Below are 19761 nucleotides of genomic sequence, written 5' to 3'. Positions count from 1 at the left end.
GTTTTCTACTAGTTTACAGTTTTGCTTTAAAAAAAATAGGAAAATATATTGAGAATAGAAAGATGTATTGAGAATTTGTAGATTTATTTAAAGTTTAAAATGTTTTGTAATGATTAACCTTGAAAAACTTTCACCAGAAGTTACATTTTTCTAACTAAAGTAAATTTCCTGTGAAATCTATTTCATAAGATTAATTATTTACAATTATTTTATGAGTATTTAGTTTAGTTTTAATGGAATTAGGAGGTATGAATGTTTATATTTTTATGATTTAAGTTTTCCCAATTTATAATTTTTCATAAAGACAACTGCAAACAGACATGATAAATATCACACCTTTGTTTCTGTGACTCTGGAACTCTGGAATTGAAACTGAAAATGAAAAATAGAATTAGAAACTAAGAAAGCAAATTTTGCAATGGGTAAGTATTTTTAAATCAATATTTTTTAAAGATTTTTAAGATAATCTTTTAAGATTTTTAAAATCAATCTTTTTGTAGTTTTTCTATTCAATCGATTATACAGTTCCTTTTTATTATGAGTTTGTGTAATCTAAATATTAATTTATAAAGCGTTTCTATTATGTTTTATTGAAAAGATAAGAACTTTCTTACTGTGTTGCCTATGTAAGTTTGACTGTGCAATCAAAACTTAATTTGTAAAAAATTTAAAAACTCTAAAAGTTTTAAAAAATGTATCACATAGTTTTCTTATTTCCCTGGGTTTTTGCAAAACTAAACAAATATTTTAAACTAATATTTTCCCCTTTTTTATCTTTTAGCTGACAGTGAAGCAACAAAGCTTCAGAAACATTTAACTTTACTCAGACAAGAGTATGTAAAGTTACAAAATAAATGCTTAGAACTTGAGAAAAAATTGTCCCTTGCAAGTGCTGCATCTGGTGAGGTTCATGAAGACTCATACATTTCACAACTTTTGCGTATCTCAAGCAATTTATATGAGAGAGAAACATTTAGGTAATATTATTTTTTGAAAAATCACTTTTCTGAAGATTGCATTTGTTTAGTATCACTAAAATATTTGAAGTACCGCTGAAATGTCTGATGCTTTTTTTTAACTTTTGTGAATTTGTTTTTTTTTTTTTTTGTTTTGTTTTTTTTTAAACTTATAAAACTAATATATAATATTTATGGTAAAACTTGCATTGTATTATAACTACTTATATATTACTTTGTTAGTTGAAATTAGTTCTTTCTTTCAGGTATAATTATTTGCTTTCAGAAAAATGATTCCTAAAATATTTTTAGGAAAGAATTTTGTTTTTTTACTTTGATAAATTTATTTGATAAAATGCTTTTATACTTTTAAATTTTGACTTGATTGCACCAATTTTTTCGGTATTTAAAGAATAAGAGTCTTACAATTAAATGTTCAGATTTATTTATTTACCATATATGTCAGTATAAAAAACTTTAGGCTGTTTAGATGGATCAAAAATGTTCTTTAAGAATGTAAGAAAATGAAAATATTATTCAGGAAGATACACTCTGACTTTTTCTACAAAACATTAAACTAATCTTTCTAGTTAAAAACAGGAAATAGACATCGGTATATATGGGATCTCTAAATGAACAAAAAGTTCATTTAGAGATCCCATATATACCGATGTCTATTTCTTATTTTTAACTAGATGTCTTTATTGTTGTCTTTATTTTTAGTGATATTACTGTCAAGTATGCCAATAAATCTGTTAGAGCCCACAAAGTTATTCTTGCTGCGCGCAGTCAATGTTGGTGCTCAGATGCAGAGTTGAGTGATGTGAATGAACTTTTACTAGAGAGTAAGTTTAGAATATTTCATAAAATAAAATAAGAAGCGTTAATAATCATTAAAAGAAAATGATGATAATATTTTCATAAAGAAATATATTTTTTAATTTCTCATTTATTGTTAGAGCAAAATTCAATTATCACAATGATAGAATTTGCAAAATCTGATACATTCTTTATAGCATGAAGTTGTTTTGTAAAGTTATGTTTCATAATCTTATTGATTACATTTAACAAAACACAAAAAAATACAGTATTTATTTTATTTTTAAAAAAAGTAGTGCTGATTTCAAATTTGTAAATTTAAAAAAAAATTAAACATGATGGCAAAGGGTAGAGTGGTCAAATCATCCTAAAAAGTTCTGAAGTAGTTTTGACATATTTCTTTTAACAGGAAATTTATTTGTTTTGAATATCTAAAGTGAAAAATGGATGAGGACTCCTTTCTTGATTCCTTTTATATAGTGAGAACAACACAAGTTGGTGTATGTGAGAACAACACAAGTTGATATGATAAGAGTAAACATGCATCTGATTGCAACTTCTGCACTTTTTCAATTAAAAAAATCTTTTAAAAAAAAAACCCTACCTTATTATAAGCTATTAGACCGATTCCATACTCCATTAGTTACCTTTACTACCAACAAGCAGCCACAGATCCTCACCTGACACCATCTCTAATTAAAAATTTACAATTGTAATGGTGGTGCAAAATATGAGCTTAGCTGCACATCATCTTGAACTTATATTCATAGCTGTTCCCAGATAATATGGGTTGTTTAAGCAATAAATATAGAGAAAATTTCAACCAACATATTGCTGTAATGGATATGAGAGTCTTGTACAAAAGAAAATGTTCACTTAAACTTACTGACCTAACACCTTTGACACTGTTCTTTGAAACTGTATGTACTGTGTAGTTGTTTTTTAATGTGTTTGAAAACTGTTCCTTCTACTGCTATGTTATAGTTTGCATATATCTTAACCTGTTTACTTAAGTAATTGGTTTGAAATTATGAATTTGTATTTGAAATCTGCATTTGTTAGAAACTTAAAGGCTGAATACTTTATCATAAAAAAAGTTTTTATGATTCTCATTTAAAAAGTTTTTATTTTTTACAAACGTATTTTCCGCTCCTCAGATGTAAGTTGTGAAGTTGGAAACATGCTCATCAAATGGGTTTACACAGACCACACTGATGTTCGTAATGATGAGTTAGTCATTATAGATCTTGTAAAAGCTGCAAACCGATATAAGTTGAAAGCACTCAGAACAAGGTTAGTAATTTTGTGAACTAGTTTTTGAAATTACAGCAGCTAAGCAATGTTGTTTTTATAATTTTTCTTTAGCTTTAGTTTATATAATTGAGTTTGGTTATTGAATAAAAATAAATTAGTTTAAATATGATTATTTTTTTATGATTTAAAAGACAACCTTTTAAATAGCTTCATGTATGCAATTTTCATGTAAATTGGTTCAGGTTACTCCCACACTCAACATAAAAATATTTGAACAGGATTCTCCAGTAAATTTGATTTGCAATTAACTTTTTTAATTCCACATATATTTGATAGTTGAATTCTGTATTGATTTTTTATCAGCTAAATGTTTTTTAAAAGTATCTTGATGAAGATTATTACATTTTTCCCCATTTTATTCCTGTTCTTTCTCATTTTACATTACTTTATTATTTTACATCACTTTATTATTAATCATGTTCATCGTTATCCCATTTCTTTTAAATGTTGTTTTAACAAATCTACTGCTCACAAAATTATCTTCTAAGTTTTTTTTTGGGTTTAAATTAAAGTTTTTTTTATAAAAATGAATCAACTTTTTAAGTTGTTCTCTTTATTTTGAACAGATGTGAACAAATGCTGATGTCAGCTGTGTCTGTTTCAAACTGCATTCGATTTTATCAAACAGCTGAAGATATTGGAGCAGATTCTTTACGAAAGTATTGTGGGGAAATTATAGCTACTCATTGGGATGATTTAGAAACAAAAGACTTTGCTGGAATGAGTGCGCCATTATTGTATGAAATGTTCAAGACTAAATCTAGTTTTCCGTTACATTTTGCAGTGCGTCATCACAGAGAAGATGTGGTTTTTTTGTATTTAATTGAACATAATTTGCAAGTAAGTGCTTTGATAAACTGTTTTGTGAATAAAAATGACTTTTATTTTATTCAGTTATTAGGGGTATGAAGATGATACTGTATAATAGTTAAATTGCTATTTATGCATATAGATTCCTGCAAAATTAAATGAGATTGAACCTCAAACAGGTTTGCTACCACTTCAAATTGCTTTAAAAGAGCAACAAGAAAGTATAGCAAAGACATTGGTATTGCATAAATGTGATGTTAATATGACAGATAGTGATGGACAGACTCTCCTTCACAAGTTTATACGGGAAGGCGATACTTATGCTGCTATGTTTCTTATTGAAAATGGTGCAGATGTAAAGGCTGCAACAAAATTTAAACTTGAAACTCCACTTCATTTAGCTGCTGCTTATAAGTAAGTAGAAAATATTGTTTACTCAATGGTTGTTAATTATAATGCCTTAAGTTAGTTTTAAAAAATAAACCACAAATTTATGAAGTGGCAATAATTTGATATGCCAAAATAATAAAAATATGCAATAATTTTTTGAGTAATTAAGTCGTTTTGTTAATTGATGTTTATTAAATAAATTTAAAATTAAAAGAATTGAACAATTTAAAGTTTTTGTACTTTTGTGGTCAATTTAAGTCTGAATTAAATTTTTTTTATATCTATAAGATTTATCAGTTTTCAAAAATTTTCTTTTTACACTTATGAACTTGAAATGCTAATAATCTATTTGGTCTGTCTAAATTGCTTTTTAGATCTAATTTTGCTTCAAAAAAGGGCAATGTATCTGAAGCCATGGGTTTAGTGGCAAGACACCTTCTGGAATACGGGTGCAATGTTAATGCATTAGACAGTGAAGGGAGGTAATTTTAGTTCACATTTGTTCCTTAAATAAAAAATATTTTTTTGAAAATTGCATTTTTTCTAATCTTTTTACACTGATATACTTTGTTAAATTAAAAGAAACTAATGGTTCTTGTTATTTAGTCATTGATATGATTATTTCTGTATTAGAACTGCGTTGCATGTTGCAGTTGCTGTATCAAATGATGAGGTTTTCACTGTTTTGTTAGCAGATAAATCGTAAGTTTTAAAAATAAGGTTAAAAAACTGGTGTATAATTTGCTTTTATCTGTTTCAAATTTTAGCTATCTTTATCCAGATTACGTTGTATTTGTAATCTGGATAAATGTCACAAGATAAAAGTTTATCATTTCAATAAATTTTATTGTATGTCTTCATATGTTGATTGCTTCTATATAAAGGGTAACTTGCTGACTTCTTTTTACTTTTAGGCTTACAAAATTTTAGAGCCAAAATTAATCATTTCTATGTACTATTTGTAAAAAAAAAAGGTTGAGAAAAATGTCTTCCCAACCTTAAGGGTTTGATTAGGTCTCCATTCTTTCAATAGCAGCCTATAGATGTGGATGGAGTACCTGGCAAATACTAGCTGTTTAAATGATTTAGAAGCTCTTTTTGATTTCTCTAATTTGAGAGCTTTGAGTCTGTCAAATGTTGGCTGGTAAGTCTGACAAAACTGACTTTCCCAAGAGCCTTTGAGAGCCCTTCTCCCAGTCTTTTTACAGTTACGGAAAAAAGTATCCAGACAAACTATTTTTAGGTATAATTCTATGTTAAATGAAGGAAACCTCATACTGTTATATATATTTTTGTAGCTCTCGACAAGCTCTATCTAAATGTACCATCAAACATTTACTATACTAGGTAGATGTCTCTTTTGGTAAGAAAAACTAAAATAACTGTGGAAAAAAGTATCCGGACAAAAATATTATTTTTTTTTTTGTAATTCATTTCTTTAATATTTAGTCCATCCTCCTTTATTAGTTAATACTTTGTCAATTCTCTTAGGCATTGACTCAACCAGACTCTTACACCTCGTTATATCTATAGAATTCCAGCATTTTCTGAGTTCTTCCTCGATATCTTCTTTTTTCGTCAATATGAGCTTACAAATTTCTTCCTTGACTACTTTCCATAGGTTTTCTATAGGATTCAAGTCTGGACTTTGTGCTGGCCAATCTAACACCTCGATATTTTTGCTTTGGAGCCAGGCTTAGGTATTTTTTGCCGTATGTTTTGAGTCACCATCTTGCTGGAATAAGAATTCTCCATCGAATAACTCTCGAGCAGATGGTAGCATATGATTTGAAAGTATTCTAACATAATTAGGGGAAGTCAATGTATCCTCTATAACATGAATACGCCCAACACCATTCCAACTGAAGCATCCCCAGGCCATGACATACTTGTCATGCTATATTGTCTGTTTAACATGCTTTTGTTGCATTAACTCACCTGGTCTTCTCCATGTCCAACGTCTACCATCTGAACCATTAAGGCATATTTTTGTTTTGTCTGACCATAATACCTTCTTCCAATCATCAACGGTCCAGTTTTGATACTTCTTTGCAAACGCAAACCTCTTTGCAATATGTCGTTTGGTAAGTAGCAGTTTTTTGGCAAGTGCTCTAACATGTAAATCATACTCATGCAGCCAATTTCTAACAGTTCGAGGACTTATATTGACTAACTCGAGTTCTCTGAGTTGATTCGCAATATCTGTTACATTTGGTCTCACGGAATTCTCAACCAAAGTGAGGATTTTTCTATCATTCTTTGGAGTTGTTTTTCGTTTTCGTCCAGATCTTGGCAAACTTTTGAGTACTCTATGCTTTTTAATTCTCCCCAGAGTATCTTGAACAGTTGATTTGGGCATACAAAGCTGTTGAGCTCTCAAACTGTTTTGCTTTCTTTTAAGAGCACTTCAATCTCTTTCCTAGCAACTTCTGTCAATTCTTTACTTTTCACCATGGTAACGGTTGTCAATGGGTTCTAAATGTTATAGAAATAGAAATTATGGCTTTTATCATTTTTACTTATATTATCCTAAGCTACTAGGATACTTATAAGATATTATGCCATTAACTTTATTGAAAATCTTGACCAAAAATTAGCAAAAAGTAACTGTCTGGATACTTTTTTCCACAGTCATTTTAGTTTTTCTTACCAAAAGAGATATCTACTTAGTGTAGTAAATGTTTGATGGTACATTTAGATAGAGCTTGTAGAGAGCTACAAAAATATATATAACAGTATGAGGTTTCCTTCATTTAATATAGAATTATACCTAAAAGTAGTTGGTCCGGATACTTTTTTCCGTAAATGTATCAACTTGAAATAATTTGGCAACCTTTCTAATGGATATATTAGGGTTCTTCTCAATATACTTTTTTCACTGTATAAAAAAGTTATAAATTTTTCTATTTAAAAAAGAACAAATAGTAGTCAACAAAAGTCTTGTGAAAATAAAAGCACTAAAATTGGTGGGCCCTCAAAGCAAAATCCCTGCCAGTCCCCATTTTCTTGAGGAGTCTGCTTATAAATGTATTAAATCTAGAAATAAGTTTATATTGTTAAAAAAAAGTTGGAAAAAAGTTTATGTTAACATTTTCATGTATAAAATAACATAAAGTCTGTGGTATGGCTGTTAAATGGTTTGTTGTATGGCTGTTAGGGAAAAATTTATGTTAAATCTAGAAAGTTTGTTAAAAGTTTGAAATTGCTAACTAGCTGCTTTTGTTTTAACATGCTGTTTTTATGGTTCTATGGCTATTAGGCTAAACCCTTATTGGTACTGAGTTATTTAAGTATTTTCATTTTTTATGAGTTTAATTTTTTACACAGTTAAACACCATGTTGATTATGTAACTTTTATTTCATTTACAGGATTAATTTAGAGTCTCGGGATAATAATGGTAATGTAGTGCTGTGGTTTGCGTTAATGTTTTGCAAAGAATCATTAGAGTGTATGGAGAAAACATCATATGCATCAAGGTTGATAAAACAAGGAAGCAATCCTAATGCTGTAAATCCAAGATCAGGTGAATAACAGATTTCAGATGATTTTTATTTTTAGATGATTAGATGATTTTATTTTTTTAATAGAAACCTTTTTGTTTTAAACAAAAAAAAAACTCAAATAAAAAAAAAATTTTCGATATAATTTTAAGTCATAAATAATAATATAAAAATACAGGTTGATATAAGAAAGTGAAGTACCTCCTCTGGTTTAGTTTTTCCATTTTTGGCAATTTATATAACTAAACTGAAAGTTAAAAAAAGCAAAACAACAATTTTCTAATTTTATTTAATGAAAGAACAAAAATTTTTAAATACTTTTGTAAATGTAAAAAGTTGATATTTTTGTTCATTATCATTTTCATGATGTTTTCATGACGTATAGGAAAAATTCATTAATCACTAAAAATCCTGTAAAACTTTGTATATATGATGTAGATCAGTTTTTGATGTAGATCAGTTCTTGGAAGAGGCAGATATGCTGCAGATCCTTTTTTTAGCTGTCAGGGTAAACTGCCCCAATAGCCATGGTATTTGTATTTAGCTTGATTGGGGATATATTTATCAGCTCCAGGTAAACTTGATGGGGTTGTATTTCTCTACTATGCTGATGCTGAAAGAAGTTAATTGTGTCCATCTTGGTTTAATGCAACTACTGTTTCTCAGTAATGTTCAGAATATTGTTTTCAGCTTGAAAGTCATCAAAACAATTAAACAATGCAATCTGTCTGTCAGATGATGTAGATAAAATGTCAAATGTTGCACCTACTGTAATAAGTGATGTGAAAAGCAGTTTGAAGTGCAGAACTGTTTCACATGCTATTGTTTTAGTACATTTATTATTGTTTTTTTTTGTTGTTGTTGTAAAAGAAATTTTAGTAGGACCTGTTGCTGCTTGTGTTGTTTTTTAATTCTATTTTTACTCTTTTTCATCATTATCATTTTCTCTGCAACTTGCCTTCATCACTTAATAATACCATACCTGCATGTAATGTACCATCTTTTTCCTTTACTTTTTAATTTGAAGATTCTCTTCTGTCTTTCTCATTACATTCTTTGAAATGAGCAACTTGCTGTCTTAAGAATTGCCAAACACTTGATGATTTAATTGTTTTTCTGGATGATGTGACAAATAAGACAAATGAAAAAAAAAAGCATTTTTTAATAAAGTTTTATAATAAATGTACTACCTTTATTAAAATAGAATTAAAAAATCAAACAAATTCATGAGTTAATCACAATTTGTTGATTTACATTGTATTTTTAAATGAATAGAAAATTTAAACAAGTCTAGTTCAAACAACAAAAAGACTTTTGGCTTCTCTGGATATAAGGACATTTCTAATTTAGCTTCATTAGGAGAATTCAGCGTGGCCAATTCTTCAATGCGAAAAAGAGATTTTACTTAAAGAATATTGACATTTTTGTATTAACGTCTTTGTTTAGAATAAGGAACAATTCTTTTGAACTTATGAAATGTTTAGCGCATATTTTTATTCGTTCAGATATCAGAATGCCCATCAAGTTTACCTGGAGCTGATAAATATATCTTTTTTTTTTGACTCTTTAAATTTTAGTAATTTTTTAAGTTCTACTACAAGTGAGAGGTGTATAACATTTATACCTCAATTTTAGAATGAATTTCTTGCAAGTTTTTCTAGCCTGAATAATTCAAAATTTAACTCATTTAATTTCTACATAAGTTATAGGAGTTATTTATGTATATGTGAACCCCTATTTACATTTAACTGCTCATAGTTTTGTAAAGTTTAAATGATTTCTGCTTACCAGATTTTTGTAAATTAAATTAATTAAGTTAAAGTTTGCTTCTGTGAACTCTCAGTTTCAAAAGCTAAGTTTCAACAAAGATGTTGTAAATTTATATCCTTGAACAAAAAGTTTGTTACAAAAATTTGTTAATGTTGCTAATTTTACTTTAGGTGATTCTCTATTGCATCTCTCTGCAGCATATAAAAATGAGCTAGCAGGGCTGTTCTTAATTGACCATGGGGCTCAGCTAAATCATGCTAACATGTTTGGTGAAACTCCTTTGCATATTGCATCAAAAAATGGTTTACTGGTTTTGGTTGAAAAGCTTCTCAAGAGGTAAAAGAATACAGTTTTGTATTTTTGAAATAAGTATTTAAGTCCAAAAAGCTTTGTTTCTGAAGAAATTTAGATGGTCTGTGTACTTGTGCTGCATAGTACAATAATGGAGTGGAGTTTGTCTTATTAAATAAAAGAGTTTATGAATTTTCAAAGAATTTTGTTTGGTTTTTTAACTTCACAGGCACAACTGTAATTGATTTAACTATGTGTTATTTAGATATAACAATTTAAAATGTAAAAAAGCATAATGCCACATATGTCATTTTAAACCTGAATTACCTTAGATTAGATATTTGTGTAATATCCTTTTAGTGGTGCTAACCCAAATTATACTACCACTGCTACTGATGCTTTAAAGGAAAAAGAATCTAAGAGACGAATAGAGTATCAGCAAAAGTGTGATGAATCAAGGCATCGCATTATTATGCTTGAGAAATCAAAAGCCATGAAGCGTGTAAAAGAGATAAAAGAGATGCTTCAGGAAGAAGAGAAGAGATTGAAATCTCAAAGTAAAAAGACTGAACCTAAAAGCTCTTTTATTGAAAATAAAAATCCATTTTCAGAAGATGACAGCGATAATCCATTTGATTCCAAAGATGATGATGGGAACCCTTTTCTTGATGAAGAAGATGATTTAAATCAGTTAAGTAAGGAAGGTTTGGTTTTTCATAGTATATATCTATGTATTCTATTCTGTGCATTTGAAGCTCGTCTTTTTATAAAAATGTTTAAAAAACTTTTTGTAGATAGTGCTTTTTATAATGAAATGCAAGCAGCTAGTTCAGCAGCAATGGCATTGACTTCATCATCTATGTTTGGTTTACAAAATGTACAAAAAGAAGGTTTGAACTCTGATTTGATATCCTTTTTAAAATATTTTTAAAACAATTTCATATGTTTTGAATAAGGTACTTTATGTGCGTACATTACATTACAAATTATTTTAATACTTCTCATTAGGGAAGCAGTCACAGGTGGTTTCCTTATCATTTTATATATAGCTACATTGTTATATGCAAAATGTAAAAATTAATGTATATAGAGTATATAAAATTTTTTTCAGAAGTATAATTTATCTCATATAGAATTATTTCTCAGGTTTTAGACAATCAAAGCGACTTATTACAAGTTTTGATGGTCGTATTGATGTACAGCTTATTCAGTCCCCCACTGATGTTGAAAAGTTTGACTTTGATCATATGCAGATTAGTCAACTTGATATTGAAGATGGTTTACAACAAGATGTCATCACTGAGTGTTGGAATTGCTCCCCGCTGCATTTTGCTGTAATTGAAAAACAAGAAGATGTAGTGAAATGCCTAATCAAGTATTCAGGTGCTGATTTCTTTTACAGCTTTTTCGTTTATGCATGTAAAGGGTTGTTTTGAATTTTTTTGAAAAGTAAAATATTTTTTACTCAGCTTAAAGTATTTGATTTTTTTTGAATTTTTCACAGTATTCTGAAAATCATTCTTTTGAAAGCATAAAAAGTTTAAATATTTTAAGAATTCTTAAATCTGTCTAAAGCGAAGTTGTATATGGAATATTATACAAAGTGACACTTAATTTTAAAAAAATATTATACAGGGTGGCATAGTTTTTCAATATTTTGGGTGACATGTAATTTAAAAAAGTCATAGATGGTAACTCATTTAAAAAAGGGTGTGTGAGTGTTAAAATTAAATAAAATAACAGATAGTTAAATCTTTTATTTTATCTATTTATTTTTTTAATGTAGAAAGTGGGGGAAAAAAAAAATCAAAAGCAATCAGTAAGTTTCTACAATTAAAAATGCTAAATCTAAAAGTCAAAAGTTTTTGCTTTCTTCTGCTGAGTGAGGTTGAATCTTGCTGGAGCAGCTGTATGGGGTGTAACATAATATATATATATATTTTTTACTGATTAATAGAAGTTTCTATAAATGATATATTTAATATTTTAAATGAAAAATCTTTTAAAACTTTTTCCCAGTTTAATTGTATCTTGTTACTCTGGATCTGGTTGAAATTCCATTTTCAAACAAAAACACTGTCAAAGAATTTTAAGCTTTAGTTTTCATTTATTATCATTTTACCACCTACCATCACTCAACAATATCTTCAATAAATTTTCAAGGTTTTTCAGAGTGTTCTTAAATTCATTCTTGCTTGCCCTGTTTTCCTCATTTTATAATTTAAATTTTCCTATTAAGTGTTTGAGAATTTAGGAATTTGTAAGTTCTTTCATAAAACATATTGTTTTTATAAATTTCATATCTTTTCGAATCTGCAATTTTTGAAATCTACAATTTTAAATCTGCAATTTTAAATCTTCAAATTTCATATCTTTTCAAAACTGCACCATATGTAACAATTCTGTTTTATTCACTCAATCTTAATATAGTTTTTTATTGTCTCAAATACATTTTTTATCCATTACCTTTATAGAAGAATCTTCTTTGCTTACACAAACTGTTTGAACAGTTTGCATCCTAAATAAAATATAAAAATCTATTTTGCTACTAGCTGACTTTTTTAGTTCAGATGCTCATGGTTGCAATTTAATTAAAAGGAGCTTTATTGCTTATAATTGAGTTGTAAATAAGTTAGTTTATTATTTTTATATGCTTGTAAGCAAAAACAAGGTTCATAATTGTATCTCATAATCTGTTGGTTTTAGCTCTTGAGCAAGTTACACTTTGTTAAGAATTATTTTCTGTTCAGCCAAAATTCTTTACAAAGGTTGCTGATTCTGTTGTCAAATATAACTCAAATGATTAAATGATTGTTGTGTACTTTTCTCTTATGAATTTCTTTATAATAGTTTGAAAAATATTCTAAAATATTTATTAAACTCATCATTCTTTATGCGTCACCTTGTGCAATCTGTAGGTCCACAAAACTCTTAAAAAAAATTGAAGTTTTTCGTTTTTAAATTAATTTACCTTGCAAAACTTCTTTTTAGTTACTAATTTGTTTTTCTTTTAGAAAATACATCTTTGAGTGGTGGGCGGCTACCCATTCTTCCTGATTTCAACATTTTAGATAGTGCTGGTCAATCTCCACTCTTAATTGCCCTTATGACTAAACAATACAAAATTGCTAAGTTGCTAATAGACACTGATGTTGATATTGATATTTGTGGAGAAGAACAACGAACACTGCTACATAAAATGATAATGTCCAGGAATATTGAAGCTTGTTTGTTCTTATTGGATAATGGTGCGGATGTCAATAAGCGGTGTGTGGAAATTTTGTTATAGTTAACTGTTTTAAACAAAAGTAGATTTATTATTTAGATGTTAACTAAGAGGTGAACATTTAAACTTTTAATTAAAATGAGCCATCATTCATTTTTTCCTTTATAGAAGCAAAGAAAATATGTCCCCTTTACAAATGGCAATTCATTTAAAGCTAACACCTGTGGTTGAAGCGTTATGCACTAGAGGTGCAGATGTGAATAATAGTGATGGAGATGGAAACACAGCATTGTGGGTAGCTTTGAAAAGTCATCAGCTGGATGTTGCATTATCCTTGGTATATTGTTTTCTTTTTCATTTTGTAAAAAGGGTATTTCTGAAGTTTTTTGTTCTAAGGAATTTTATAACTTTTAGCTGTCTTTAATTTTTTCAGGTTAAACATGGTGCAGACACAGACTTTTGGAGTCCAGGTGTCAACAACTGTATTTGGACGCTACTGCACCGAGCAATCTTTGAAAGGGATGAGGAAACAGCATGTTTCTTGATTCAAAATAAATGTGATATACACAGGTAATTTACTACTCAAAATATTTTTGTGATGAGTTTTTAATGTCTTAAATTTTTGATTTTGGTACGTTCTTGTTTACAATTTCTTTACCTAAAAAGTTTTTAATTCCATCAGCTTTTAAAGGATTTTATTTATCAAACCTAATTATCTTATTTTCTATCTATCTTCCTAATCTGTCTAGGTAATCTCAAAAATCACAAAATCTGTCTAAGTAATTTCTAAGAAGTTGGCACAAGTGCCTTAGTTAAAAAGCTTAAGCATTCTAACTAAAATTGATAGAAATTACATACCCTGCTGGTAGTTTAATTTTTTTTTTCTTAATTTTGGTTTTATTTCCACTGTTGCTCATCTTTCTTTCATTTTATGTACCTTTTATGATCTATTATGTTAAAAAAACAATTAAAAAGTATTAATAGAATGAAGTTATTTATTGTATAGATATTTATTTAAACAAATTATCAACAGACAACTTTTCTTTATTATTATTTTTAAATATTGTTTCAATGTAATACAAAAATAATTCATAGATAATTTTTAATTGCTTTTGGAAAAAAAGCCCTCGTCGACCTGGATTAGAAGGTGGCAGTGCAAGTGAAGGCATTGATGGGCTCACACCATTGCATTTAGCTTGTGCATCCTCTCAAGATAAAGTGGTTCAATGTTTAGTTGAACAAAACGCTGACATCAACATGCAGGTACTAAAACTGACAGTTTTATGTAAGGATCCATTGACAAAATTAAAGGTGTGTTTAATTGCAGTTTTTGATAATCATAACAAATGTAATTTTGTATCATCTCAGGATGCTGAGGGTCGAGCGCCAATACATATTGCAATCACGACTAAGAATCCAATTATTACTCGGATACTCCTTAGCCATCCAGACATGAATTTTTATGTCAAAGATCGTCAAGGGAAGACACCTTTTATTGTGGCAATGAACTGTAGAGATAATAATGCTTCTGCAGCAATTTTAGCTCGAGAACCTTTAGCAGCTGAACAGGTAATATTTTATTTAATAAAAGTTGTTATTATTGTTTTTTATCATTCTAATATTATGTCATTTTTTTTTTTTTTTTTACCTATTATCTATCATTTTATGCTAACTAGTTTGACAACAAAGGTCGAAATTATCTTCATATTTCAATCATGAACAAGGATGTGGATAGCATTCTCTTTTTGATCAGTATTGAGGTCAATGTCAACTCTGTCATAATGGATGGTTCACAAAGAACGCCCCTTCATTTAGCTATTCCAGCTGGAAATGAAGTCATTGTTCGACATCTGGTATGGTTTTTCTTTTTTGCAAAAAGATTTCCTTTATACATCATGTATATTTAGAGAAAAAACGATGGTAAGTAAAATAAAGCACATTTAACTCTGCTGTATACTGCTACCTTCTTCTGTAGATACTTGCTGGAGCTGATGTTAATGCTGTTGATAGAAATCGTCAAACGCCTTTGCACAATGCTGCTATTGAAGACAAACCATCAATAATATCAGTGTTACTACAGAACGGCGCTGATCCCGATCTTCTCGATGGCAATTTTAACAATGGTAAGACACTAGTATTTTTTTTTTTTAATCTTCATCCTAATGAAAGTGTTTGCAGTATCATTTCATTTGGTTAATTTTCTAGTAATCTTAAAAATATATTTTAATTCAGTTTAAACAGTAAGTTTTTTAAGTTTTTTTTAAAACAGTAAGTTAATTTAAAGGTTTTTTTTTTAGTCATTAAGTATTATAAAACAAGATAGGTGTTCGCTTAATTTTCATAACATTTTTTCTTGATAAACTTTATTTTGTTCCTTTTCTTTGTCAGCTTTACATTTATCGTGCCAGTATGGAAATTTGGCATCTACTAGAACGTTGTTGACTGAGTCGAGTATTAATGCCGAAGCCTATAATGGTCGGTATGTAGTTTAGTAATTTTTTTTATTTTGTTCTAGTTTTTTTACTCTGTTAAAATGTTTGAACACTTTTCCAAACACTACTACTATGTATTATTATTCGTTATAGATCGCAGAACCCTCTTCATGTTCTGGCAGCCCATAGCCGTGACAATGCTGCAGCCATTTTTGATTTATTTCGTCAAACGATGCCGAACTATCCTTTTGATGCGCTAGATGGAGAAGAAAACACAGGTGAGCCTTAGTTTACCGGTGGATTTCCTTGCAGATAGAGTCCTTAAAAAAATTTTTTAATGCCAACTGCTTTTAAAATCAAGTCGCGTTAGTACTTTAACTAATTTTTCTTTGTTCTGAAGCGCTATTTATTGCTTATTCAAACGGAGCTGTTGGCTTATGCTGTGCCTTGTTGAAGGCTGGAGCGAGATTAGGAACAATGAATAAACATGGAGTTTCTGTATTCAATGCTCCGGTTGCTACAAAAAAGTTACTATTCAGACTATTAGGTATGGGAAATAAATTTTAATTTTTTGAAATTAGTCAGCATTTTAAGTGAACTATTCATATTTAGTTACAGCAATTTAGATATCTAAAAGTAACTTGAATGTCCTCTAAGATAAAAAAAAAAGTGTGGAAATCTAAGAAAATGATTGGTATAGAAATATTGCAATACAATAATTACAGTATAGTGTTATGGCTTCTATAAAATGTAGTAAAAACTTTAGATAATGCGTTATGATTATTAATAAAATGTACTTAAAACTAGTTAAAAACAATACAGGAGAGCAACAGAACTACCCATAAAAACTGAGATACTCAGCTTCGAATTAAAATTTCCAGGTAATTCTGATTGTTGTAAAATAAATAGAATTGAAGTTGGAAAAAAAGCATTTACAGTTTTTTTAATCGTTAAAATCGAAAGCAAAACGAAAAATTAAAATTATAAAGGTATGAGGTCATCAATTTTTTTTTTTTTTTTTTTTTTCTTATGAAGTTTAAGTAACTTAGGTTAATTTTCGCTAAAAAGCACATAACGTCCCTTAGTGCGCTATCCAGTAATGTTAAATTTTTTTAGATTTGTTAAATGCTGAACCAGCATGGTCAGATGGACCTAATTGCCATGAATGTGGAGAAAAGTTTGGAATCACTACAAGAAAGCATCATTGGTATGATCAGCTGTTTAATGTTATTTGATTTCGCTTTTTAATGTTGTCATTTTAATTTATGTTTTTTATTATTAATTATTTTTTCAAAATTAATTTCGCTTGGTTCCGTCTTATGATCCGTACATAAAAGTTAGATTGTTGCCATCAACATCTGTCTGTAACGGTTTCTGTCACTGATCGTCACTGTCATCGATTAAATCGTTCACCGGCCAAATTCTTTTTCTTTTTTTTTTAAAAAAAAGTAGAGGGTCATTTAAATGCGTCATCACTTTTATATTTTAAATTAATATCCCTAATATTACATGCATTTAACACTACGTTTTTTTGAATTAATTTTTTAAAGGAGGTTTTAAAAAACGATGCATATAATTTCTTCACTTGTTTATTGGGATCAGTTCGACAAATAAGGGGTTTCAATTGATAATGATTAACTTTAAAAAAATGTCTCATTATTTTGAAATGTTTGTGTTTGATTTTTAAATCAATGATAACCTTTTTTACAGCCGTCATTGCGGTCGTTTGCTCTGCAGCAAATGTTCAACCAAACAGATGCCAATCCTCAAATACGAGCTCTCGAAACCCGTCCGCGTTTGTGAAGTGTGCTTTCAGTTTTTAACAACTTGACAAAAGTTCACCTGATTGGTTAGAATGAAATTACCTTTTAAAAATACGAAGTATTAATAGGGATTTAGAAATAGCATTAAAAGATAAGTGTATATTACATAAACGACTTTCATCGACGCAAACGCAACAAATGAGGTTTTTTTTTTAGTGAACAATTTTTTAATTTTTATATATTTATGTTTGTTTTAAGTTAATTTTTTTATTTTATGCATCTTGTTTTTTTTTTGTTTTTTTTTTTATATATCTTAGAATTTAGTTGTTAGATGTTGTTCTAAATAACGTGACATTTTTAATGAAAAATTATAACGAATAATAATTATAAATAGACTTTTAAAAATTCATCCAAACAATCTGGATTACTTTTTTTTTTTAGTTTTCTGTGGTCTTTGGTTTTTATTATTTTTTGTGTGGTATTTCGTATAACTTAAATGATAAACAGTTTAGTTGTAAAAAGTATTATACACCATTAAAACAGAAACGTACCTCGTGGGAGATTTCGCTCCGACAGCAAAAAATTTTCTTAACTTTATACTTAAAACAAAAAAGTATATCATCAAGTTAGATTTATTTCTTTAATTCATCTTTTTGCAGTATTTCCAACAGCGTCTAATTTAAAATTTCCAAAATAGTTTGAAACCGAAAGGGTCGCCTTATTTTTACTTACTTGTTCACTGCTATCTGTTTAATTTTGGCTCTTGTTCCTTCGTTTGCACTCGTGTTTTTGCAGTCGACAAGTCATGTATTATGTAAAATAGTACAGTTTTCCACTGAATTTTGCACTGCACTCAATCCTCTGAGCCTAGAATTGTATGGCTGGCAAATTTCAGATTTCTACTATCAAAAAAGTTCTTTTCTTAAAGTTCCTTCAAGAAAAAAGAAAGTAAACATGAGGACATTGGGTTTAATGATAAACAACAGAATATAGAGAAAAATATTGCTGATATAGAAGTAGATGTGGTAGCCATAACTGTGCCTGCTATAGTTAAAGCTACTGGTGGAGACTTGGAAGATTTAAATCTCCAGATCTCGTTTCAGTAGAATGTTTAATCGAAAGAAGATTGTTAAATGTTACAGATAGTACAAGTCTCAACTCTCCCCAGTTTGGTTTTATTCACTGAGACGGAAAGCTTTTGAAAGATTTATTAGGTGTGCAACATGAACAGCTTGTTGTGTTTGCGCTACTGTAATAGAATGCAGAGAATAAAAAGAGCTTGACGTTCTCAGAGACAATGTTTGTCTTAATTACTTGAAAGCACAGAGTGATATCCCAAAAAGTGTTGCTAAATGTATCGAAAATAAATCTTCCCCAAAACATTTTGCCTGTTAACGCCACATTTTAGAAAAATTTGTCAGAGCTGTTCGGAAAAAGTTTTTTAAAAACATTTTTAGTCCAGAAAACAATTTTAAAACTACCTGGCCAAAGAGTTTTTGTCTTGATATGCCAGTTTTTCGGAAATTCAATCATCAAACGGACTTGTTAAATCTTTTGAGGCATTTCACACATTATTCAATGTTCCTAGCGCCAATACATGTTGGCTTGCTAAATCAAACCTTCACTAGAGAGCTACCTAAAAAGAATACTAAAAAGCTACAAGATTTCAGAGTTTGTCACCATTATAACCAGTGATTAAGAACATAGAGCATGGTTGCTTCAGTGCTTTGAAAATTACAGATAGCAATGCCCTGATTTTGAAAAAAAACTATTACAGTTAAACATTAGTGCCCAGGTAACTAACCCGATAGCGCCATCTATAGTGATAGCAGACTTGTCCCCACATTCTGTGGCGGCAATTTGGAAATTCATCTATTAAATTCACTGAAATAAATTGGCTTTGAAGTTTTGGTTCATATGTTATTAGGCCTTTTCATCTAAAAGAGAAGAGTTACTATAAAATTCCTAAAATAATACCATTTGGTATCGTTTGGTCTCGATGCGATACTTTACAGTATCAACTCCGAGATAACGCGATACTGGTATCGAAAGTATCGGTTATGTTGCTATCGTTTGGTATCGCTGCGATACCATACAGTATCGATATCGAGATCATGCGACACCGGTATCGAAAGTATCGTTTATGTTGGTATCGTTTGGTCTCGGTGCGATACCTTACGGTATCGATACCGATACTATTATCAATAGTTATCGGTTATGTTTGTATTGTTTGGTACCGATATTATCATTTGGTATTGAAACTCGGGTCATCATGAGAACTTCCATGTTGTTTTTATAAACGATTTGTAATTTGAAAAAGTGAATTCGTATAATTAATGAGATAAATATATCGTTCATTTATTATAAAAAAAAAAGTTCTCCAAGCTGGTGGTATGACATCATGTTTATCATTTAATTTCTCATCTAGTATCTTTGTTTTGATTTAAATAATTGTGTGGTACCACTTCTGTATTTTAATTTCTCATCTG

General features: G+C 29.2%; 1 protein-coding gene across 1 annotated transcript; it reads left to right on the top strand.

Moving 5' to 3' along the window:
- Positions 1-238: 238 nt before the first annotated feature.
- On the top strand, positions 239-17691 carry LOC145193778 (ankyrin repeat and FYVE domain-containing protein 1-like). The gene is made up of 25 exons (XM_090068612.1): positions 239-422; positions 782-977; positions 1680-1801; positions 2933-3068; positions 3656-3929; positions 4042-4313; positions 4664-4771; positions 4923-4991; positions 7659-7813; positions 9731-9896; positions 10212-10546; positions 10646-10741; positions 10998-11234; positions 12866-13118; positions 13246-13414; positions 13511-13647; positions 14202-14340; positions 14446-14646; positions 14754-14930; positions 15053-15200; positions 15466-15556; positions 15663-15787; positions 15910-16056; positions 16626-16716; positions 17220-17691. Exons 1-25 carry the CDS (start codon positions 419-421, stop codon positions 17338-17340), a joined length of 3969 nt encoding a protein of 1322 aa, XP_089924738.1. The 5' UTR covers positions 239-418; the 3' UTR covers positions 17341-17691.
- The last annotated feature ends 2070 nt before the right edge of the window (positions 17692-19761 follow it).

The sequence above is a fragment of the Hydra viridissima genome, unplaced genomic scaffold (assembly GCF_058129835.1).
Source record: "Hydra viridissima isolate aposymbiotic clone 2 unplaced genomic scaffold, HvirCarnegie_v1 scaffold_12, whole genome shotgun sequence".
Taxonomy (NCBI): Eukaryota; Metazoa; Cnidaria; class Hydrozoa; order Anthoathecata; family Hydridae; genus Hydra; species Hydra viridissima.
Note: the sequence above shows the minus strand (reverse complement) of the source record. Positions and strands in the feature narration are given on the sequence as shown.